The 25,564-nt window shown below is 35.8% G+C and overlaps 1 protein-coding gene across 5 annotated transcripts in view; it reads right to left on the reverse strand.

Annotated features, from left to right (window-relative positions):
* Positions 1–25,564, reverse strand: part of Dpp10 (dipeptidyl peptidase like 10) — a 1,470,448-nt gene that overhangs the window by 76,928 nt on the left and 1,367,956 nt on the right. For all 5 annotated transcript variants that reach the window (XM_076941051.1, XM_034513030.2, XM_076941054.1 and 2 more), the window contains 2 exons: positions 17,316–17,413; positions 7,742–7,865 (listed from right to left, as the gene is read on the reverse strand). In XM_076941051.1, the coding sequence (XP_076797166.1) occupies positions 7,742–7,865; positions 17,316–17,413 (222 nt within the window). The remainder of the gene's footprint in view (positions 1–7,741; positions 7,866–17,315; positions 17,414–25,564) is intronic.

Raw genomic sequence — 25,564 nt, forward strand, 5'->3', positions numbered from 1 at the left:
CTTGCATAAACAGGGTAATAGGAGTCTCTGGTTGAGCCAGTTTTGCCTCCCAGTTGTAAAAAGCAAGCACTCTACTGAAGAACACCAGCACTTCTATACAGGACAAGTGTAAAATGATTAGGTTGTCAGCTGAGTAACAACCCACCTAGAGTAGCTTATCAAATACAGCAGGAAGTCTGGCCAATCTATAATATAATCATATGGAGTATAATGGTTGGGAGGATATTACTAATGCTCCAAACGTAACATGAGATGCATAACTGCTATCCAGTCAGTGATGGTAGCTCCGCCTATCCAATTTCCACTCAAGTTACTCAAGAATGACAAACTGCTGCATATTTAATTCTCCTCTTGAAAAACCTATTTATGAAATGTGTTTCTAGAATGTTCACAGAAAACTTTCTGTTTGTGAAGTGGGGTGCATATGTCTGTGTGTGTGCCTCTCTGTGTGTGTGTGGGGGGGGGGTGTGTTCATATGTATGTGATATGTGACTTTAGATGTAGCTATGTCATGGCACATGTTTGGAAATGAGAGAACAATACCAGGTCACAGTCCTTGCCTTCCACCTTATTTAAGTCAAGGTCTCTTGTTTGCTACTGTCCATGCCAGGATACATGGCCCGTGAGTATTCTCCAGCTTCCACCACCCATGCTGCACAGAAGAGATAGGATTACAGAGACCCGCTACTGCATCAACATTATGAGACTTCTAGAGATCTGAATTCATGTCCTCATGTGGCATAGCAAACACTAGTCAGAGACACATCTTCTCAACCCAAACTACTACTCCTTTTTAAATGGCTGGAAAGAACTCTATCAAATACACCAATATTACTTAGTATTGAATCCATTCCTTGCTAATGAATTGTTTCCTACCAGCATCATTTAGTCACTGTGAATAAAATATTGCTAATGTTTTATTTTCCCTGAAAATTGCTTTGTAAATGTGATTTTACTTTTGTTCAAATAGTAATGAAATGACCAAGCATGAGTTCATATAGGTATACTCTATAAAATATTTTATTATGCATACTGCATTTACATTTTGTTTAATTTCAGTGGATCTTTAAAATGTATTTTAATGGAATTGAATTATTCTCAGTTTTATCTGCAAAGAATACAAATTTTAATGTCCCCTCATTCACAAATTCAGTTTGATTTTGAGTTGATGTTTTAATTTATTCATTTTCCTGGGTGCTATTAGCTCAAGATTTTAGTCTACATTTCTTTAATAGGTAATACGGACAAACAAATTTCACACATTTGTTACTTTTCTCATAAGTGTCTATTCATATACTCTATTGTATGGGTTGTTTAGTTGTTGAATGAGTGCATTGTATTTAGTGTGTTATTTATTTGTGTGTGATGCCTTTAAGAAAACAGTTTTATCAGCTGTTGTTTTGTTAGCCATTTTCATAACAGCTCCTGATGAATTTCTGATTTTAATGAATTTCCATATTTTTTCTATGATTGGTGATTATTTGGCTTATTAAATAGAATAGAATTGTATTATTTTTCCTGCCTCTGTGATTAAATAAATATCTGACAAGAGGAAATTTATCTTAATAAATAGTTCATTGCAGATTATAGTCTAAGGGATATAATCCACTGAAGCAGGCAAGGCATGGGGCAGGGGCGGGGGCGGGGGCGGGGGCGGGGGCGGGGGCGGGGGCAGGGGCAGGGGCCAGACTGGTCACATTTCATTCAAACTCAGCAGGAAGAGAGTAAACAGGAGACAGGGATGACTACTAATTCTCTACATACTAAAGCTTTCACACACTACTACCAACTGAGAACAAAGTTCAGACAAATGAGCCTATGGGGAATATCTGATATTTAAGCCACAACCTCAGTTATAGTCGATAATTTCCTCTAGAAATTTAACATTATGCCACATTGGATTTAAGAGTGTAGTTGATCTCAAAATGATGTTAGATCATTGTGAAATAGTTGATAGTTTCTTTCTATATGTTTAAAAATTGTTCCATTTCCCCTTTAAGCATGTGTCAACTGATAGAGTAAATGATGTCCCATTTTCTGCAAACAATGTGATTTAATTGATAGCTTGCCTGTCTCTGCTGCTCACCTCTCATCAGTAAAAGTATACAGATTTCTAATTATTTTTGCAGTCAGTTTGTCCATTCTCTCTAACTTTCTTGTTTGTAGGAAGATTTTGAATTATTTACATGTTTAGATTTCCCAATAAATTTATTTTACCTTTTTTTATTCTTAAGGTTTATTTTATTCTGTTTTTCTTTTAATAATATGAAACAATTTCTTTTTTTTCTTTTTCTTATGCATCTTATTGAGACTCTTTAGGGATCTGTAAGATGGCTCAGCAAGGCAAGGCTTCTGCCACCAAACCCAAGGAGCTGGGTTTAGTTGTAGAAGCCTACATGGAAGGCGAAGAGAACACACTCCCACAAATTAAACTTTGACCTCAACACTTGTGCCATTGTACACTCATACACATGCAATTATTATCATACAATTATTATCAAATACATACAATTATTATCAAATCATAATTTTTACTTTTAACACAGGGGTTGTAAACAGAAAAATGCAGGATGTGGGGAAGGGGATGACACAGGAACATAGGTGTTCAGGGGGAATACAGATATCTTTAAGAACAGGGTATCATCTGGGTAAAGGTTCAGGGGACAGGTCACTGTGACTCTGCCTATAATTCACTTGTCCTTATCTAAGTTGGTACTATCCACCAAGGCTGCCTATTTACAAGGTCTATGACGACTCAGGCTGATAAATTTCCACAAAAGCTGCCTGTTTACAATAGCTTATAGCCATCTGTTTCAATGTTTTTCCACAGATACCCAAGACTTTGTGTTAGCAGGCATGTATGTCAGGCCTATTTCTGATTTTAGGCTTATGATTGATTTTAGGCCTTCAGTGTATAAGCAGGGCTGCCCCTGACATCTCCTCCCTTCTCCAAGTATAGAAGGGACATGGCAATTCTAATATTTTACCTTTTACTTGAGGTGATTTGTGTGTCTGTGTGTGTACTCACACCTGTGCGCACGTGTGCACATAACATATGGAGGTCAAAAGACAACACTTCTGAGTGTTTTTTCTCCTTCCATCATATAGATCCTGGGAACTTACTCACATCTCCAAGTTTGGCATCAGACTCCTTACCCTTTAAAACTCCTTTTTGGAACCATTATTATACATTTTTAAATAAATTTTTATTTTGCTGAAAGCAAATCTGAGAATACTAGGTATGATGGTACACACCTCTCACCCAGCATTCAGCCAGTCAAGGCAAGAACATCAGGAGGTCAAGGCCTTCCTCCATGACATAATGAAGTCAGCAAAGAATACATAAAAAGCTTTCCAAAACAGTTCAGCAAGGAGGGACTGAAGAAATTTTAACTTAGAATATGTTAAAATTGGAATGGAACTGATCATTTAACATCATTAAGTCCTTTAATTCAAGAACATTTATTTAACATTTTTAAAATGTCTCTTATGTTGAGAAATTTCAAATTATCCTGGCATATTTAATATTTATATGTCTTAATGCATCTTAGTTTATCATCTCTTAGTATTATTACAATAGAAATGAATTTTGTTTCATTTTCTGAATTTTTTATTTTGAAACAAGTTAAACTTACAGAAGATTTAAGGCCAGTTTTAGAAAGTTTATTCATTAGGTATATTTACCAATTGCTTCATTTTTGTTTCTTTATTGATGTTTTTTACTCTAAATATTTTGTAAAGATTTCAAAGATTAAAACATATTTTTAAATATGGATGCATATAGTCTTTGTAGAGATTCATCAGTTTTGTATACACAAGATCACTAGCTGATCTGAAGAGTTAGTATTGTTAAATTTTCAAAACTTCCTCTCTTTACTCTTGGACAATTTGTTCTCATGGAGATTTCAATGAAGTATTGAATTTGATTCCTATTACCCACATGGCAGCTTAAAACTGCCTGTAAATTACTCTATATCTTATGCATCAGTCTTGCTTTTATCTTTCTGGCTTTTGTGGGCCTCCACTCACATATACATTCCCACACACAGTCAAAAATGCATGCACATATAATTTATTCATACCCACCTATGAGTTCACTATCCCCAAGATGTCCACAGGGATGAACTATACATTGAAATTTGTGGGCCCTTTCTCACTAAAGATGGTGTTTTGTTTTGTTTTGTTTTGTTTGTCTCTCAAAGTATTTGAGCAAAGCAAGAGAAATGAAACAGAACTGGATAGGCATTATAGGTCATAAGTATATATTAATTTATATATTTCTGTTTCTTTCAACTCATTATTCTAGAGTTTATCATAAGTTTCAGCTTCTTTTCTGTTTAGCTCTTTAATTCTCACATTATTCTGGATTTCCCTCTTTTTAAATTCTCTTTTTAAAAATGTTATCTATTTAAGGACATTTGCAATTTTCCTTTGTTGTCATCTTTGGAGACAGTGTCTCACTGTGACCTGAGCTTGTTTTCCAGCTTCTGATGTTCATGACAATTTTCTCAGTGTTTGATCACATGCATGTTCTATAACTCACATCTAGTCATGAGTGTTCTTGATTTACTTTTAGTTCTTTGTTTTTTAAGTCCAAATATTTGGTGATTTACCACATATTTATAATTGTATCTCTTTATTGTTAAAATGGTAGATTTTTATTTCTTTTTATACTTATATTTATTTTATATGTATTTGTTTATACCTGCTTATCTGTATGTGGACCCTGTTGCTGCAGGTACCTGGAGAGAACGGAGAGTTTATTGAATTTCCTGGAGCTTGAGTTACAAGTTGTTACCAGCAACTTGATGTGTGTGCTGGAAACTGAACTGGCATCATCTGCAAAATCAGCAAGCACCCTTAACCCCTCAACCATCTCTCTAGCTTCTCTGATCTATTTGAAGCTGGTGAACAGTTCTTCAGCATTCAAAAAATAGATTAGGGCTGAAAGATAGCTTGGCCATTAAAAGGTAAGGCTCAAACTTATGAAGACAAAAGCTGTTGAATGACATATTTTGTATCTAGTATTTCATATTCTGTTATCAAAATATTTTGTAACATTACTAATATTTAGGCTACTATAGCAGATAGATAGATAGATAGATAGATAGATAGATAGATAGATAGGATTACCAAGGCATTTAGTGGAATTGTATCAATTTCTTTCTCAGTGATTCCAGCTTGTTATGAATGTTGAAGCATTATTTTTATATATACAAATATTTAAATGGTCAGATATTCCTGATCAGTCAATAGGGTATTATGACCAAATGACTATTAATCACTGGCTTAATTCCATTCCTCTAGTTCGATCAAATAAAATAAAACATTTACTATGTGTTTATGCAATCCATCCCCTTTAAGAAAAATCAAACCTGAAGAATTTTGACAATGCCTGCATATCAGTCTGAGATCTGTCAATCTAATCTGTTCTTTTTCTGCTTTTTGCTGTGTCTGACAAAATGTAGACAACATTTTCTTGTTGTCCTCTTATATTAATGTTCTTTTCTCTGAGGATACTTTGAATATTCCTACTAAATTTTTTATTTATAATAAGTTTATTATGAGCTTATAAATTACTGTTTGTTATATTATTTCAGATTTACCAAATACTTGAATATGCTGAACACATTGTACATATTTATAAAAGAGAAATATTATATCATTTTGTTTTCGGTGTTTATACTCCAGTATTTTTATCCTAGGATTTTCTACATATAATTTCACATGTATATCAATTTACATTGCTATACATATAATTAATGTTTCCATGTAATTGAGTTAAGAAGCACATAAGTATGAAGGTATATATTCTCTGTGCTCTGAACTTGGGATATGTTATGACCAACTGCTTCAAACTCTTGCTGCTGTGACTTGCTCACAGTGATTGACTATCCGTTGAAATTGTATTTTTGCTTTCAGAAACTCACATTGCTTTCTATTTTTTGTTTTCTTCAAAAACTATGTTTAATGTGCTTAGACCCATCCAATTAATTTTCACTTGAAATAGTACATACTTTTATTAGAAAGGTATGATTTTTGAGCTTTTCTTTGTATTTCAATACTGAAAATTTCGTCTGCATGTTCCTTAAAAAAATTGATTACTAAATATCTCCCTAATGGTTTGTAGATATCCTGCTGACCCTAACATTGCTATGTTTGGGCGTATTCCTACAGACTATGGCGAAAATTTTTCTGAGGGGGAAAAATTGGGTTATAATTCTCCAAACATATAGAATATTCTGCTTTTTACAAATTATGCATTGTTGAAAATTGTCTATTGACTTTTAATTTTATATTCAAAAGCTAAATTTTCTTCTGATAGATAAAGCAATGTTTAAACACTGAGTTATAGATAATAATATTTTCTCAAAATTAGAGGTGATCTTTTCTAGACATCTCACTTGTGTGAGCTTGCTAGACAAAACTGATTCTCACTGATTCCATAGATGAGTGAGACAGTCATGGTTTTCTTGGGTTCCACTTCCATGCCCCTTCTCTACCAATACAAGGGAGATGATGGCTTATCACTAGAGCACTTGTCTAGTATGGTCTGTTCCTTCTGTTATCCCATGCCTGAAAACAGTTGTTTTATATAATTTTTAGTGGCTTTCTGAGGAAATAATAACCAGTAATGATTTCATTATTACATAATCCCAGAATCCATTATTGATCCATCTTCTTTGTCAAGAGCCTTAAATGTGATGTAATTTAAGTTATTGCATAATTTATAGATAGTAATTTTAGAAATTTAAGTCCAACTAATTGCTACAATAACTGGAACAAGAGCCATTTTTGTCTACTTTTAACTTCCTATAGGTATGGAAACACCACCACAGAGCTAGTATAAACTATACTGGTAAGTGGCCATCTCTGAAGAAATGGGAAGGATATTTCCAATAATATTAAGTCAAAGACAAAATGTGAACAGAAATTCCCAACTGCAAAGATTTCCATAAGGTTTAAACAGCCCATGTGCAGGGGACATGTATTCATTCATGTCATTAAGAGCTAAGTGTGTTCTCCTTTACTCTTGATGCTACTGCCTTAAAAACTGGAAGTATTTAAGGGTATAGGGCAAAGTGTGCACTTTTGTTTAATATTTCATGTGTATATGTGTGTGGTGTGTATGTGTGCATGTTCACATATCTATGTTTGCCATGCATGTTGGAAGCCAAATGTTGACATTAAGTATCTTAATTTGCTGAGCCCGAAGATCAGCAATTCAATTCAACAAGTATAGCTAGCCAATCTGTTCTTCTCATGCCTTGTCTTCACCTGCCAAATGTAGGTTTTTTTTTTTTTTTTCCTTTCTTTCTTTTTTTTTTCTTTTTTTTTTTTTTTGGTTTTTCGAGACAGGGTTTCTCTGTGTAGTCCTGGCTGTCCTGGAATTCACTCTGTAGACCAGGCTGGCCTCAAACTCAGAAATCCGCCTGCCTCTGCCTCCCAAGTGCTGGGATTAAAGGTTTGCGCCACCACTGCCCGGCAAATGCTAGGTTTCAAGGTGCCAACCACACTTGCCTGGAGTTTATTTGGCTTCTCAGGTGCTTGAGGCTGTGTGGAAGTGGCTCATACTCTGAGACACTGCCTTAGTCTCAAAAGTATACATATTATTTATTCATTTTCCTTCTACTGTTGGTAGAAAAAAGTTTTTGTATGGAACCCTAAGAAAATGACTTTTAAAGCAGTAACTCCTAACCACTTTACCTTACCAAAAAAGATGGAAATGAATTAAACTCACCCTACTGCATGCCCCGGTGGTAGACTCACAGACTGTGAGGATGGAGATGTTCTGAGGCCGATTCAACCACCTGACCACTGTCCTGGTGTTGCTCACCCATTTAACCATGGTGATGTAATATTCTCTAGTTTGGAAAAAAAATAAAACTTACATTTAGAGCATGAGAATCAGCACAGTACTAGTAAGAGCCATGTGTTGTTTTAGCTACAGTGACTGAAACATTATAAGGATGTTGTATTCTGTATGTGTATATATATATATATATATGCATATGTATATATATGTATGTGTATATGTATATATATATACATATATATGTACACACATCTTTTTATTTAAATATTCACATATACAATTTAAAATAAGCTTAAAAGATACATACAAATAAATAAATAAATAAATATGATAGGAGAAAATATGAGAATGAATTATTTAGCATAAAAGCAATTTTTGAAAAAGTAGAAACAAGTTTATACTTGACTTTTCAATATAAAGTTAATTGATTGGGATTAGAATGTGAAAAACAAGGATATAATTTTAACATTATGTTATACTTTGTTAAAAGAACCACTTATAGCTAATAAAAATGCAAAACTTAATCTTGGCTTAATGGTTATTCCTCATGCACAGACTTAATGCTTTGTCTTATGTATAAAGTATTTGCCTATAGGGGTATTAATGGTATCTGTATTGGTTAATCTTCTTGACAACTAGACAGTACTTTAGAATAAGTTAAGTGACATATCTCTAGACATTCTTATGAGAATTTCCATTTTATGAGTTGAAGATTGAATAAAAGAAGACAGTGAGCCAAGGGCCAGTATTCATCTCTCTCTCTGCTTCCTGACTGTGCTGCTGTGTGACCAGTTATGTCATATTCCTGCTACCATGACTGACACCCGCCACCCCATGATGAACTATGTCCTTGACCTGTGAGTCCAAACAAATGTTTCCTTTCTTTAATTGCTTTTATCAGTTATTTGATCACAGCAACAAGGAAAGTAACTAATACAATGGAATTTGTTTTAGCAACTGCAGATTAAGGACCAGTTCCAAACATTTAGTCACAATATTTTTAGAATAGCATTACTAATCTTGTTTCAAACAGTTAAAAGGAAAAAAGAAATCAAACTGAAGCATCTGACTAGCTATTAAATCTTTAGCATAGAAGGAATGTTAATTACTAGCATAATTATTTCCTCAAAGTGACAAGGGATTGTTATAAATATGTAATATAAATTTTATTTATAACATATTTTGATTTCATGTTTAGAAATTAACATAATGTATTATAAAGCTCCGAGCTACCATATCTCAAAGCTCAATTATCATAGTTTGGTATACCATAAAAAGGAAAAATCAACAACCTTTCTAGATACTTCCTCATTTCATAACAGAGGAGCAGCATTAAAAAAAAAAAAAAAACTGTAAAAGTGCCTTTTATGCTTGTTGTGTTAAAGTCGGTGTTCACAGTCTGCAGAGCTCCCTCAGCAGTTAACAGCATATGCTGCACTATCCTAAAGAGAGGGTTTAAGTACCTAGCACCCTCATGGGTTAGCTTACAACCTCCTCTAACTTGAACTCTTGGATCTAATGCTCTCTTCTGGTCTGCATGGGTACTGCATTCATGTGATATACAGTCGTATAAAAGAAATAAATTTAAATTAAAAATAAATAAAATTAAATCTTTAAAGAGATAAAATGTTTGTTTGCATTAATAAAAATATCATTTATAGATAGTAAAACCTGAGAGAGTAAATTTTTTGTTCTCGGACAACCTGGACAAGAGATCTAGCTACATGAATCTCACATTTTTCCATGTTTCTCAGAACAGATACAGTTCCCTCTAAAATTATTTGCTATCCTGTCAAAGTGAAGGTGTCAGCAGAAGAATGAGTATAACTTGCCATGGAGTGATATCTGACATATTCTTTTTCAAGTCTATTCAAAACATCTGGAAGCTTTCACAACCAGCTGTTTACAAATTGTCAAAAAAAAAAAAAAAAAAAAAAAAAAAAAAAACCCTCAAAGAAACCATAACACCAGTTCCTCTAAGCAGATAATGGAGCAGCCTTGAATCACGTGCACAGCTTGTTTGGATATATTCTTTGACCATCTCACTGGGCCAGGAGGTTCTACAAGGAAGAGTGTCCTGCTCTACTTGCAATGTTTTGTTTCAACAAATTTATTTTGAGTATGTAATCACATTTGACAGTGTGACCATTAAAATGCCTAAATGACCCAAAGAGGTGGCTTGGAGGTCCAAGTAGATCGTCAAATTCTTGTCATGTAACTCAAACACAAGAAGGAGGTTCAAATCATATGTAACGCCTACACAGAAATATTGGAATGCACAGAGACACACAAAGCAGAAAAGTAAGCATCAACCTTTTATGAAATTTAGAAGTCAAGCTTTGAGAAAAAGGAATGGTGTACCCTATACACAATTAGAAAAGGCAAGGTTGAATTATAAATATTCAGATATTCCTAAATGGCAGATATAAATGGTCTAAAGTTGTACTAAAGTTAATATGAGGACTGTTAAAATTTATGAGCCTTGCCCCCAGTTGTATTAAAATTAACATGAACACTGGAAAGATTAATCAATGATTATAAAAAAAAATCAAAGTGTCCTTTGGGAGGAGGCTACATTGGCAAATTAATTTAAAAATTTAATATCAATTACAGAAAAAATTATCTCAATTGTCTAAACAGAGCGACGTGGGGCAAATTGAGATGTGAGAATAACAAGAATGAATTTTAAAGTAAATAACAAGACAACAAAATTTCAATATTTGACTGAAACGCTCTTAGACAAACCTTGGCAATTCCTTCACAAAAAAGGATGCATTTCATCTATTGCATAGCCTGGCCTACAGTGGCTTCCAAAAAGATTTGGTATTTGGAGAACAATTCAAATCCTAACCACACCTTCCTGGTAACTGGTGTTTTAAAGTGGATATAGATTTAAATGTAAACTTTTTAAGACAGGCATAATTGTTTTGAGGTCAAACACTTATATTTATCTTTGGTCAGATGATATAGTTAATTTATACATGTTACCTTATGCTTACAAAATTTTATTCTAATATGATATACATTAGTATACACCTTATACTATACATTAGTATACACCTATCTAAGCATCACTTTCTACTTTGTATCTAAAGTCTGAAAGGTGATAACCTTTTCTGCAAACAAATTTAGAGTTTTATTTTATTGGATATTATATTTACATTTCAGATTTTATCCCCTTATCCCATTCCCCCTACCACCCAGGAACCCCTTATCCCATCCCCCTCCTCCTGCTTCTATGAGGATGTGCACCCACCTACCCTCCACTCCCACCTCCCCCCCTCAAATTACCCCCCACTCAGTGTTCAGCCTTCATCGGACCAAGGATCTCCTCTCCCACCTATGCCCAAAAAGGCCATCCTCCCCTACATATACATCTGGAGTCATGGGTCCCTCCCTATGTGCTCCCAAGCTGGTGCTTTAGACCCTGGGGAGCTCTGGTTGGTTGGTATTGTTGCTCTCCAGAGGAATGGATACAAAAAAATAGGGTACATCTACACAATGGACTGTTACTCAGCTATTAAAAATAATGAATTCGAGAAATTCTTAGGTAAATGGATGGAACTATAAAATATCATCCTGCGTGAGGTAACCCAATCACAAAAGAACACACATGGTATTTACTCACCATGTAATATTACATGGATATTAGCCCAAAAGCTTGAAATAGCCAAGATTCAACTAACAGACCACATGAAGCTCGTGAAGAAGGAAGACCAAGAGTGGGTACCTCAGTCCTACTTAGAAGTAGTAGCAAAATACTCAAGGGAGCAAATATGGAGACAAATTTGGAGTTTTAAAAGTAACAGTCTCCAAATATTCAAAAGTTGCATTAAGTTGATGCAAATACATTAACATGGAATTTATAGAAGAGGTTGACATGTAGGCATTGAGAAAAGGCAGGCATGCTAGCTGAGTTGCTCCCTCTGCTCTACACGTCCTGAACACCAGGATCCCAGATGCACATCTTACTTTGATTCCTAGCACACATACGGTTAGCTCATAACCATAGGCTGAGTCATAGAAGCAGAGACAAGCAGGTTAAAGGGACACTACTCTAGCATTCAGAGACTTTGCATCATAGTATCCTCCTTGAGAAGTCCCAAGTGTCCAAAGGTATGTGTAATGAAATCTCAGAATCACTTCAGTATGAATGTGACAGAATCAGACCTCTGTTGATGGTCTTTCTGCCTGCTTTCCTTCCTACCTTTCGTTCTTTATCTCTGAATGTGTGTGTGTGTGTGTGTGTGTGTGTGTGTGTGTGTGTGTAAACATGTGTATAAGTATGGTGGAGGACAGGATTCAACTCCTATTGTTCTCCTTAGTCACTCTCTCTCTCTCCACTCTCCTTTATTTATTTTTTTTGCCATAATATCTAAGTACCCTAGAGGCTCACCAATTCAACCAGACTATCCAACAAGCACCTGGGATCTGCATATTTGCATATTTCTGACTTTCTAGTGCTAAAATTCTAAGTAAGGACTGCCCTGAATCTGAATTTTGAGGACTAAACTCAGGACCTGTTGTTGCACAACCAGCACTGTACCGATTGAACCATCTCCCTATACCCCCTCTCACCCATGTTGTCATTGGCTTACTGTATAATCAATACTGTGTTTTTCAAACATATCTGTTCACCTATACATGCTATTCTATTCCAGAGCACTCAGGAATTCTATCCTAAGTATACTATAATTGCCCTCCTGAGATACTCAGAATGGGTGTCATCCTAAAACCTCTGTTGATATTATACTCCACTTGAATGATAGGTTCTTTCATTCATTCCTATGAAAATAAATGAATGAATGTCTTTCCTGAAGTCCAGATCCTTCTTAGAAGAATCATAAATTCAGACTAGACATGCCAAACAACTAGGAAACTGCAGAACAATACCATCAAGCCCAGTAGACAGGAGCAGTCCCAGAGTTACATCAGTGATGCAAGTGATGAGAGTAAACCTTTAATAAGGACGTGCATGCTAACAGACACAGAGTGAGGGGAAGCAAACAGACAGTGATGCAGGGTCAGAATGATGGCTCAATGGGTACAGGTAATTGTTTTGCAACTAGAGTTCATTCCCATGATCCACATGGTGGAAGGTTTGAATCCACTCCAGCAAGCTGTCTTCAGACATACACACACATCTCCACATATGTGTGCATACAAACCAAAAATTTAAAAAATAATGCATCTTTTTCTCAAAAGAATATAATGGTTATCTAATGTCTTCATGACTCATCATAAAAGAATCTTTTTCTAATATTAATGCATATACTTTGAACTTTCTACTAGTTTTCTAGAAAAATAATCTAGTGTTTGCATAATCTAGATAATAATCTAGATCTCTGCATGATCTTTGTATATTTGATAACATGACTTAAAAGGGTCAGGCATGAATCAGTGAAAATTAGTAAATAAAATGAAGAGAGAGAAGTGAAGTCAGAGATTATAGAAAGAAACTGACTTCCTCCAGGTTACCAAATAGTGTTTGTTTAAACTAACATCTTAAACTAATAGTGTGAGCATTTCCAAAATGCCCCTACTTCTTCAGATGATATAAACCATCCTACTTCCACTGAGTTTGGATCTGGGAATATTGGAAGGAATTGGATCATTACATTAGGTCATGTAGAGCTTAATTTTATCCAGAATCATCTCAGACTATGTTTTAAATAAAGATGAGATGTATGATGATATGTTGTGTATTATAGAATTTATGCTGAAGACATGTTCTCTGCATGATCTTTGTATATTTGATAACATGACTTAACAGGGTCAGGCATGAATCAGTGAAAATTAGTAAATAACATGAAGAGAGAGAAGTGAAGTCAGAGATTATAGAAAGAAACTGACTTCCTCCAAGTTACCAAATAGTGTTTGTTTAAACTAATTTAGTTTTCAATTGTTTCCTAAAATTACATATTCTAGTGCAATGTATTTAATCATGTCCACGTCTCCCACCCCAATTCCAAACTCTTCTGTGCACTCACTCTCACATGTTCCTTGTTGCATCTAAGTACCAAAACTACAAAGTCATACCATGTGACAGTTATCACATGGGAAGTTTATTAAAAGAGACTGGTAAAGGAGTACACAGGCTGCCTCTGGGTGTAGGAAGGGAAGAAGGGAAAGAAGCAATAGAAGCACAGTCCTTTATCATGGCTGTGGCGCATGTGCAGGAGGACGTGAGACAAGAGATAAAAATGGAAATGTGTTTCCTATGGGCACCTACTGATAACATATCTTGTTGTCAACGGGTCCATTGGGTTGATCATGGAGGTGCCTAATGGTCCTATTGTCACCAGGTCCCAAGGACTGGCCATGGAAGTGCCTGATTGTCAACAGTCCTTTAAAACCCATGACATCTTCTCTATATATCTCTTTATATATGTCTGTCTGTCTGTCTGTCTGTCTCTGTCTGTCTCTGTCTGTCTCTGTCTCTCTGTCTCTCTGTCTCTCTGTCTCTCTCTCTCTCTCTCTCTCTCTCTCTCTCTCTCTCTCTCTCTCTGTGTGTGTGTGTGTGTGTGTGTGTGTGTGTGTGTGTGTGTACATATAACACACTGAATCCAGTTGATGGTATCTGCATATATCATCAGTGTAGGGCTGACCACTTAGATACAGACTCATTACTAGAAGAAAACTGATGCACTTTTTTTCAGCAGCCATAGACTTCCAGAGTCTTTCCTCTATTCATGCAGCGATGCTGACAGGTATTGTCTTGTGTAGGCTAGCAGATTGCTAAGAGTTGATGTGTGTAGGGTCCCTGTCGGGGCACTGTGAAAAGCTTCCTTATAGCATTCTTCCAACATAGCATCAGTTTATGTGTCCTATCTCTACATGACTCTCCCCACCCAGCTCCTTACTGTTTCCAACATGAACCTCTATTTCACTTTCCACACTACTTCCTTAACATCTCTTTACTCCTCTTCAATGGCTCAAGTTTACTGGCCTCTACCCATATCATTTTCTCTTCTTTTTCTTTAATCCTCATTCTCACTTTGTTTTGCTGTGTTTTGAGACAAGGTCTTACATACACTGGACTGATTTCAGAATTGCAAGGATACCTTGAACTTTTGATACCTCCTACCTTTATATTCCAAAGCTAGATTTACAGGAATACATCACCATACTCAGTTTTGTTGTGTTTATTATTGAACCAAGGGCCTTATTAATGCCAGCCAGACATTCTATCAACAGAATTAAGTTACAAGCCCCTCTAATGCCTTTATTATAAAACAACTCAAAAAGAAAAGGGTAAAGAAATAAAAAAATTAATAGTTCCTTTATCTTTTATTGTTTGGGAATCTCATACATGTAGATCATAACTTTGATGAAAGCTATCCCTCCTCTCCCTTCAAGTGCTCACCTGTTCCCCCACAGCTTCCTGTGTCTTTCAAAAATATCACTGAGTAGGCTTAGTGCTACGTTCATGTGCATGGACATAGAATCATCCACTGCAGCCTACAAACCACTCAGAAGCCTCATCCTGTAAGAGAAGTGACTCTTCTTTACTATGCAGGTATCACCTGACAATAACTCCTGAGCTAGAAACTAGCACTTACAACGCCCTTTTCCAATCTGGGCTAGGATCAGTGCTGCTTTATCTTGTGCAGGTTTTTTGACTTGTGATTAGTCACTCACATATGCTAAACCAAACTTAGAAATGGAACTTTTTGTTTGGTTCATTCAATCCTACTATGCACAGTTTGTCAATTCTGAACAACTTTAAGTTTCTTTTTTTTTTTTTTTTCCTTTTGAATGTGGATAGTGTACTGTGAGATTGCATGAAATGGTCTTATCTCTTTGGACTTGTGCTACCAAGTGATGCTGAGATTTTATCACAGGCATTCATTCTCTCTATGTTTTCTATTTCCTATTCATTAGAAAAATAAGTTTATCTTAGATAATTAAAAGAGGTTCCTTAATCAGAAACATAACATAAATTCTATTATCGTTTAAACCAACAGCTTTCATACACATCAGAGTGTAATATCTGTAAATGTGCCCAAATGTGATTAATTTTCCCCAAATATGTCAACATTAAAATAATTTTTTTAACAATCAGACACTTTTGGTTGATTATAGATATCATCGAAACAAACATTATCCTTAGTCCCATCTTACCAAGAATAGTGTGGGCTATGCTCTGCACATACAATTGTAGTGTGAACTATACTATACACATATATATGTAGCTTATCTATAGACAACATTCTCACAAAAGGGGGGTTGATGGATTGTAAAGGAAATGAGATAGGTGTCCTGTCTATGAACATCTAATCTCTAAGATTAGCTATAGGTTTCATCTCTGGAGACTTGCTAAATTGATTATTACACTGAATGAAACTCCTTAGAAGTTTGAGACATTTAGGACTTCAGAGTATAAATGATTATGTGGTTGGTGCTAAAGATGTTTTATATATTAAATTTATGCTTTTGACATATATACTTCTTTTCTCTGGATATGTTTATTCAAATGTGTGCATGACACAGTGTATATGTTAGGGATTGGGGAGAGAAATGACAGCCTGAAATAATTCATCTACATTTACAATGTTTAAAACAGAGTCTCTTGCTCTTTGACACTGTGGCCTCCAGGTTTGTTGCCCATGAGTTTCCAGCTATTCTCTTGTTTCTGGCTATCTTTTACCACAGATGCACTGACAGATACACAGACAGATACACAATATAACATCTATCTCTATGTGTATTCTAATGATCTAAATTCTTTCCTTATGAGATTTATATCCTGAGCCATCTCCCCAGGACCTGTTCAAATGTTATGAATATAAAGACTTCTGATCTTGAAAGAAATTATATTTCATTCAACTGTTCTGCTTGCAGAAGAACAACAAATGGTACAGTAATCCACATACAGTTTAGCGAATTTAGTCTTTTAGGGTTTGTTGTTATTTGTTTGTTTGTTTTTAAACTAATGCTCCTATAGCCCAGGATGTCTTAGATCTCCCTATAAAGCTGAGGATGATAGTAAAATTCTGAACCTCCCCACTATCCTTTCTAGGGCTGAGACTGAAGATGTGTTTCACCTTATTTAGTTACTGCAGCGCTAGGGAAATATAAATGTAGGACTTAACTCATGCCTGGCAACCACTGCACCAACTGAGCTGCATCCACAATCACTGATTTTCCCCTTCTAAATAGCACCATTTAAAAAGAATGGGGCAACTGTAACCTAGTAGAAAATTCTATGGAAAATTAACGTCTGTCTTCATCTCCTTCAATTCTCCAGCCAATGTTCCTTCCCAAACACTAGTATCTTTCGTCATTTTGTAGTACCTCTAATCACCTTGAGACTAAACACTTCTTGGGAACAGCCAGACACCCAGAATGACTTCATTCCTAACGGACAGAGGCAACCTCAGCTTCATTTCCTAGTTTAATGGTGGTGCTGATCACATCATTCTCTAAATGGCAACAAAATGATAATTGGATGGGAAATATCTAATTTCTCGTTTTAAATCGAATTGAAATTGCCTACCTTGATTTAAAAATGTCGGGTGGCATCAGCTCCAAAGTATGAGTTGGTCCATACAGGTTTACAACATATAACTTCACTGATGGGTTCGCTTGACCTGCCTTTGAAAAAATAAAAGCTGTAATATGTAATCTATAAGCATTAGCCTATGTTAAAGCAAAGAAGGAAACAGAAACTTCAACTGGTTTAATTTCTTTCTGAGTCTCTATCTCTGTCTCTCTGTCTCTCTGTCTCTCTGTCTCTCTGTCTGTCTCTATTTCTCTCTCTCTCTCTCTCTCTCTCTCTCTCTCTGTGTGTGTGTGTGTGTGTGTGTGTGTGTGTGTGTGTGTGTGTTCCCCTTTACTTGGGATAAAATGTTAATTTCTTTGAAATGGAAATCATTTTTCAATTCATCCACTTGATTACTTTCAATTGTTTTTGCAGATTGCTGCTTCTGGAGCATTTAAGACAGACAATTTCATGTTATGGGACATAGGGGTGGTTTTACTCATGAGGAAGTGCTGTTGAGCTCCTTTTAGAGCTGTAGAAGGTCTGGCATGGAAAACAGCCATTGGAAAAGCAACTGCTCACATCATAAAATAAAGACTTCATATATGGGAAGGGAAGGGAAGGGGAGGGGAGGGGAGGGGAGGGGAGGGGAGGGGAGGGGAGGGGAGGGAAGGGAATATGAAGAACAAGGAATGAAGCCAGTAGGAAAGATGTGATAAGTGGAAGAAAATGGTGATGAGGAGGAAGTAAAGGACACAAAAAATGGAAAGAGAGGTGAAAAATAAGTGAACCAGAAAGAAGGGAAGGAAACAGAAAAGGAGAAGGCAGGGAAAAGTCCCATCTACAAGGACTGTAGATATCCTACCCAGAACAGACTGCTACATGTTGTCCTCTGACCTACACATGTGTGCCAACATGCAAATACACAACTAAATACATCTAATTTAAAAATAAATACAGAAATATGAAAAATCTTACCCCCATGCCTCAGATGCCACATGTTTAAAATTCAAAAGAGCCTAATGGATTCCATTGCATTAATGTGTCTCATCTTTTTTCTTTAAGCTTTACTGATTACTAAATGGATGACTCATATATTTAAATGACCCTTGAGAGGTGCAGAAGCAGCCATCTCTGAGTGTGCAGAAGGATGAGTAGAAATGCATGTATAATTCGTTTCAGTTAATCAAAATTCCATTAAAGAAACAATAATTACCAAGTATGGTGGCTGGTACACTTCTAGTTTGTAACATGTTCTAAAGAATTATGACCTAGATTTGTCACTGAATGTCCCTACTTTAGTAGAAGATAATTCTAATCATTTTTCTAGATGCAAATAGAGATGTTAAAGTGAATTCACTAATTCTAAAAGAGACTGAGACTTAAACACACAAACTAGCTATTCCTTATGTTAACTCCCAGGCAATGACAAATAGTTGCAAAATACTCTGTGAGCAAGAAAGGAATGGCCAGCAACTTTGAGTATGTCTCAATCAGTTTACATAGTAGAATGAAAGAAAGACCTCATGCTGAGCCTGGGGAGTTTCTCAGTGGTTAGATCACTTGCCATGCTAACAGGAGAACTAGAGTTTGGTTCCTCAACTCTTAAGTAAATAGGAGGTGGGCTTGGTGGTTCTCTTTTCCTGCCACAAACTCAGAGACAGCTGTTTCTGCACCTCTCAAGGGTCATTTAAATATGAGTCACCAATTTAGTAATATCAGTAAAGCTTAAAGGGTAAAACTGGGCACATTAATGCAATAAGATTCCAGCCACAGAAGGTGGAAAAGGGATCTCCAGAGAAAGCTGAAAAACAAGACTAGTCATATCAATGAGTTCTGGGTTTGAGTCAGAGACCCTATATCAATAAATAAAATGATAGAGTAATTTAGGATTATTCCTGGCATTAACCTTGGTCCTCCACATACACACACTCATGCATACACAAACATACAAAACCAAAGGAATCCTATAACTACTACAATTGATTATGAGATTGTAATTGACATACATTCTTGTTTGGTTATTTCTCTAGTTAGATCAAGTGATTTAAATTTTAAACCATGCTTTATGAGGGAACTTGACGATATAGACTCTTCATTGATAACAGCACCAACTTGTATTATCTCAGACCTTACAAACAGAAATCCCTGGTCCTCAGCTTACAGACCTAGAATTAGACTCTCCAGGTGTGGATTTAAATATCTGTGCTTTAACTAGAGTCCCAAGTGATCAAAAAACAATTTTGATCAAACACTGTTCCATGTCTGTATATCTATTCTTTATCTATGACCTATAATCATCTAGTATTTGTATCAAATACCTATCACTTATTGGTACTTTATCTTCTAACATCTCTTCTCTATTATCATCTATTCAACATTTTCTACACATCTATTAATCTTTTATTCCCATCACACATTTATTATTTATATGCCAATTATCTACCATATAACACACCTATTATATCATTTATATCTCTAACATCTCTTATCAATCCATCTTTTATGAAGTCTACCTATCATCTATCTATCTACCTATCTATTTATCTATCATCTGTCTAATCTTTTTTTTGTAATCAATCAGTCTATAACATACCTTTCATTATCTCCTGACATCTATTTATCACCTATCTATTCTCTATCCATCACATAAAATCTCTGTGTCTTACTTAATGTCACTATTGCTTTGATGAAACGTCATTACTTGAGGAGAAAATGGTTTATTTTTCTCATAGTACCATACAATATTTCATCATCAAAACAGTGAGGCTCACATAAGGCAGGAGCCTGGAAGCAAGTACTGTTGCAGGGGGCACAGAGAGGGTGTGCTGCTTACTGGCTTTCTCAGACTGCTTTCTTTTAAAATCAAGGACCACCAACTCAAGAACAGCATTACCCATCGTTTGCTGGGCCCATCTTCCATCAGCCACAAATTACAAAAATGTTCTACAGCTTTCCCTGCAATCCAATCTTATGAAGGCAATTCCTTAATTGAAGTTCCCTCCCCTCAGATGACTCTAAATTATGTCAAGTTCACATAAAACTATCCAACACACTATCACTATTTCTGTCACCTATCATCTCTTTTCAAACTACCTGTTATTTTCTAATCTATCTCTTCTAACACCTACCATCTATCTTTTTAATACAATATATAATTTTTCTGTCAACTACTATCTTCTATACTATCCAACTTTCTATCTTCTCTCTCTTTCTCTCTTTCTGTCTCTCTCTAATATCTATTATCTAGCCATAAATATACCTACCATATTGCTAACTAAGCATGACTCACTATCTGTCAGAAGATAATTTTTCATGAGACTAAATCCAGAGGGGCTGTAGCTCGCCTTTAACACAGGGTTGACACGACCAATGCTTGTGATTACAACATGTTTTGAGATCTAGATCATCTAAATCCTAAATCTGTGAGTCAGAGGAATCTAAGCTAAATTTGTCTCTGCTATACTGTACCATAAAGCATATGATTAAAATTCTAATGCACAGTTTACTTAATTTTCAAAACAGAGATAGATGTGCATCTGAGAATATGTCAAAAATTAGACATTGTAAGAAAGAAATGTTTTCTTTCTTTGGATAAAATGTCGTAGCTTTGTTATATAAAGTAACAAAGGGATGGCTGACTAAACTATCTAAAAGAAGATATGGCAATGAACTAAAATGATTGGTGTTTTCATGACACAATTTTTACCCAGTTAGAGAACTTTGTACTTATATTTTAATCATTTAGTACACTAACTAGGCAAATAAGGACATTAAAATAGATTTAACTTTCTTGTGAACTCTTTTCAATAGTTTATGGTTTACTTTGCCAAAGACACACAGGCACTGATCATTTCTTTAAGAGAATCTGGCTCTCAAAGTGTAAATCTGCACCTGTGCAGAATGACTGATAACCCAATCAGCTTCCATCCGCATGCAAATTAAAAAGTGTATGGAGGAGACCATTTTTATATAAAGGCACCCCAGTGACGCATCAGGCTGCCTCCCAAATTTGGCTATTCAGCACTTCATAATCTCACTTAAAATTTTACATTTCCGTGGAGTTTGGAATTAAACAAACCTAGTGAGTTCATTTTCACCTTTTAATATTCGAATCATTCGGAGTGTGTGCAAATGAGACAGCTCATGTCTTTGCCTTTCACAGTCCCATTTGCCACAAGACTGCAAATCCACAGAATCCCGTCCTCCGTGATTCTGAAATGCAAGCCCCAATAATAATTAACCTTGTTTTACTGGCAACTAAATTGTCATTAAACGAGATAATGTTTTAATTAAGAAGATTAACCTGAGGTTACAGAGAAAGAACTCTGCATCTCCTTTGTGCTGAGTTGCTAATGGTAGGGTATTTTATGAGCACCAAATCGTGCTGAATTAAATAAAATCCAAATATATTTGTTTGGTGTAAGTGTTTCATCAGTAAATCTGATCATGCTGAGTTTTGCTGCACCGGTTTTTAAATCTAGCTTAATTTAAAGAGCGATTTAATATGAACTCGGCATTATCTCGATTTCCAAAGTGACACTTTCTGAAAGTTTATTGTATGCAAGCGAATTGAACATGCATTTGTTATGGAAAAACTAATGATATTTAGAAATATGGTAGATAGAAAGTTCGAAAATTAAATGGCATACTCAAAGAGATACTGAAATACTTTGTGAGTAGAACAAGGACCCAAACCCCAACTCTCTGTTTTGAAACTGATGTCTTAAGTATATGAGCGGTTATCTCAAATACAAGCCAGACCCAGGCAAGGGTGCTTTCCCTTATGTTTGTTTAGTAGAATGCCTATTCACTCTATAAAAATGTATCTGGAATTGTGGTCCTGTCATTAATGTGACCCAAAAAGCATATGTGTATGTATGTAGACAAAATGTGCAATCTCAGTGTCAACCTCAGAAATGTAGTTCATATCCTTGGAAACAAGAATCATTGTCTGGAGCCCCCACAGAGGCTACAATGTCTCACTGATGAGTCTCAGGGATCTGCCTATCTCTGTCTCCCCAGTGCTGATCACAAGCTGGAGAAAACAAAGTCAGGATTATTTTATTGGATAACGCCATGATTCTCAAAGTCAGGTCCTGATGCGTGAGGGGCAAACTATGAGCTATCTCTTTAGCTCCAGGCTTTCATATTAATACTTTTATTGATAATCAGTGCCAAATCTGTAACTTTATTATGCTGTGCTGCTGTGTTATTATAGTAATAGTCTCTGTTGTCTGTATATAGCTGAATCGCCATCTGTAAGTGATGCAAATGGACACATATCAGTATCTAAAAATGTAAGGCAGGTGTTTAGGTTTTCTGCGTTTCTATAAAATTAAAAGTTGATTCTTAGGAGCATTATTTAAGTTATCTTCCTCTCCTAAGATAGCTGTTACTTTTCAAAAATATTTTTTAAAATATGTGTATAGGTTTGTGTGTTTGTGTCTATGCACATGCATGTAGGTATCTGCAAAGTCCTGAAGATGACATCGGTTTCCGTAGAGATGAATATACAGGCAATTTCAAGGTACCCAACCTGGGTGCCAGGCAAAGAACTGAGGTCCTCTATAAGAGCAGCATGTGTTCTCAGCTGCTGAGACGTCTGCCTACCTTACAGCTAGCTATGCCTTTAAAAAAGCTCACTTAACCTTTAGGATCTCTGCTTAATCCATTCCTGAAAAGTAAGTGAATGCGATGAAGATTAAATGAGGGAACATGGTGTCCTTCCTCAAAACAAAAAAATTTTCTTACTAGTATCTATGACTTAATTAATAGACACATAGTATTATAACTAATGGAACCACAATTTATTAAATGATAATCTATCTATAATTATTTTGTATCTGAGTTCCTGCTGACATATTTTAATTTTCTCAAATATGTATATTTCTCCATTTATGAGCCTAGTACATTGTGAGACCTGAGACTGTCTATACTTGAGGGGGCAATTAGACGACACAGCTAAGCAAATTATTTTAAAAATGAAATTCAAGCGTAATTCCCACTCTTGAGAAATGAGTCATTGTGTTATCTCTTCCACAGGGCTGGTCTGATTCCATTTTACACTAAACAACTGTGCATGCCTTTTACACCACTAGCTTTCCCCCTTTTCTGTAACCACTAAACAAGATTTCACCATTGAGAAATTAAGCAAGAAAAGAATTAAACAGAAAAGAATGCTCAGTTTATCTAATGTATAAAAGAACTGATATATAGTTTACAAGTTCAAACCCTTACCTACGAAAACCTGGTTGAATTTATAACTATGGGACGCTCACACAATTTTTTTTCTTGCATATGATGAAAATGTCCCATGAATAGGAGTCTTTTTTGGTAGGTACTGACTGCCATTTTCTGAAGATCACTGGCTTAGTGCCTACTAAACGCTATCCAGAGAATATCTCCAAGGCTCTCCACATTCAAGCCTTGCCTTATTTTCTCTCTAGAATGTCTGAGTGTGGTGTTTAGAAAAAGAGCCTGGTAAGTAGCCACCAACTCACCCTGGCCTTGCGTTTCCATAGCAGACTGGGCTAACAAGTTTGATGGCGCTTTCCTGGCTATTGTACATAGATGGTATAATGAACAAATTCAAGCCCCACAAAGATTTTTGCACATGATAAAACAAACACATTTCTCCAAACCACAGGCTCAAAATCAGCTTCTTGGAGATCAGGGAGATGTTATGGTGAGGAAAAGGGCTTGTAATCTCCTGTGATAATCTGAGTTTGATCCCTGGGACCTACATGTTGGAAAGAGATAACAGAATTCTCCTATAAGTTGTCCTCTGACCTTCAAAGGTGTGCTGTGGTATATTCTTTCTACCACAAAAAAATAAAAACAATTTTTTTGGCTCTCTATAACTAAGACCTAAGTCTATAATTTAGACTTAAACTGTACAAAGAAGACTTTTAGAAGCTCTCTTTGCATGATCAATGTACAAAGGCTCTCAATAAAACCTCCTTATAATGGGGAAATATGTTCTAAAAAAGAGCTTAACTTCAGAGGACCAGACCAAGTCAATCAACACTACAGCATGGATTGGGTGGGACCTCCAGCTTCACCCTTGGTAGAAGAAAGATGATGGCTATTGGGAAAGTAGGATCTTTATTTGTTCAGTCCTGTGGTTTCCTAATCTCCAGTGGATAGCCTCGCACCCATGAACATATGGGCAGCACTAATTAACGTAATGGGTTTAATGAAGAAGATACAAAGTTGTATAGGGTAATTGTTGGAACAGGGCTCTCTAGCACCTGTAGTCACGTGGTAATGGGTAGATATAATCAAAATGTACTAAAACATCTATGACATTCTCAAAGACCAAATCAAAACCATTATTGTAATTTATTTATTTAAATTAAATTTGATGTCCTGCTTCCCTCTCCTGCTTAAGCCATGGGCCATAGGCTTTTCAATTGAAAGATGAGTCATCCATACAGTACACAAGATACTCTCTCTATAGGCTTAAGATGATTAAGTCAGAAAAATGCCTACAGTGCAAGAATGGGGATCTTAGTTTGAATCACACATCAAAAGAAAACATGGTCATAACCATGGTAACTAGCAATATCTGAAAAGGCTGAAAAAACAGCATTCCTAGAGTCTGCTTGCCAGCCAGCCCAGATAATTTGAGGAGGTCCAGACTCTGTCACAAAAAAATAAGGTGCATAATAATTGAAGAAGATAATTGACATCCTACCTCTGAGCTCTATACAAATCTTTACACATTCATGTACATAACATACACACCCCAGTCACAACCCCTCATACCACCACCATCACAAAGCAAAACTTGAAGCAGTAAGGAGGGCTTGCAACAGAAATCCAAGTACTTTCTACTGTAGTTAGCCTTGTCCTGGAGGCCTCATCCCACACTTGAAAATAATTCTGCTATCTAGGCAAGATTCCCACCCACTTCTTGCCCTATAAAACTTTTTATCTAACTTATGTTCTACTGGGTAGGACTCAACAACAGCATTTCATAAAATACATTACATATAAGGTTCTACCAAAATAATGCTGCTACGTTTACTAGAACTTTATGCTCATTCTCTTTTTTATTGGGGCTCTTTATGATTCATCTCTTCTGGGTTGGAGATTCTTTATGCTCAGTCAATTTTTATGAGAGAATTAAAATACATAGTAACTTATACTACATTAACTGCCCTAATAAGTCATCTGAAAGAAACTAAAAAGTGTTTGAAACTAAGAACTCCTAACTTATTTAGCTATAGCATTTCTTCATCATATAACATCTATTCACA

Source organism: Arvicanthis niloticus, chromosome 10 (genome assembly GCF_011762505.2).
Source record: "Arvicanthis niloticus isolate mArvNil1 chromosome 10, mArvNil1.pat.X, whole genome shotgun sequence".
Taxonomy (NCBI): Eukaryota; Metazoa; Chordata; class Mammalia; order Rodentia; family Muridae; genus Arvicanthis; species Arvicanthis niloticus.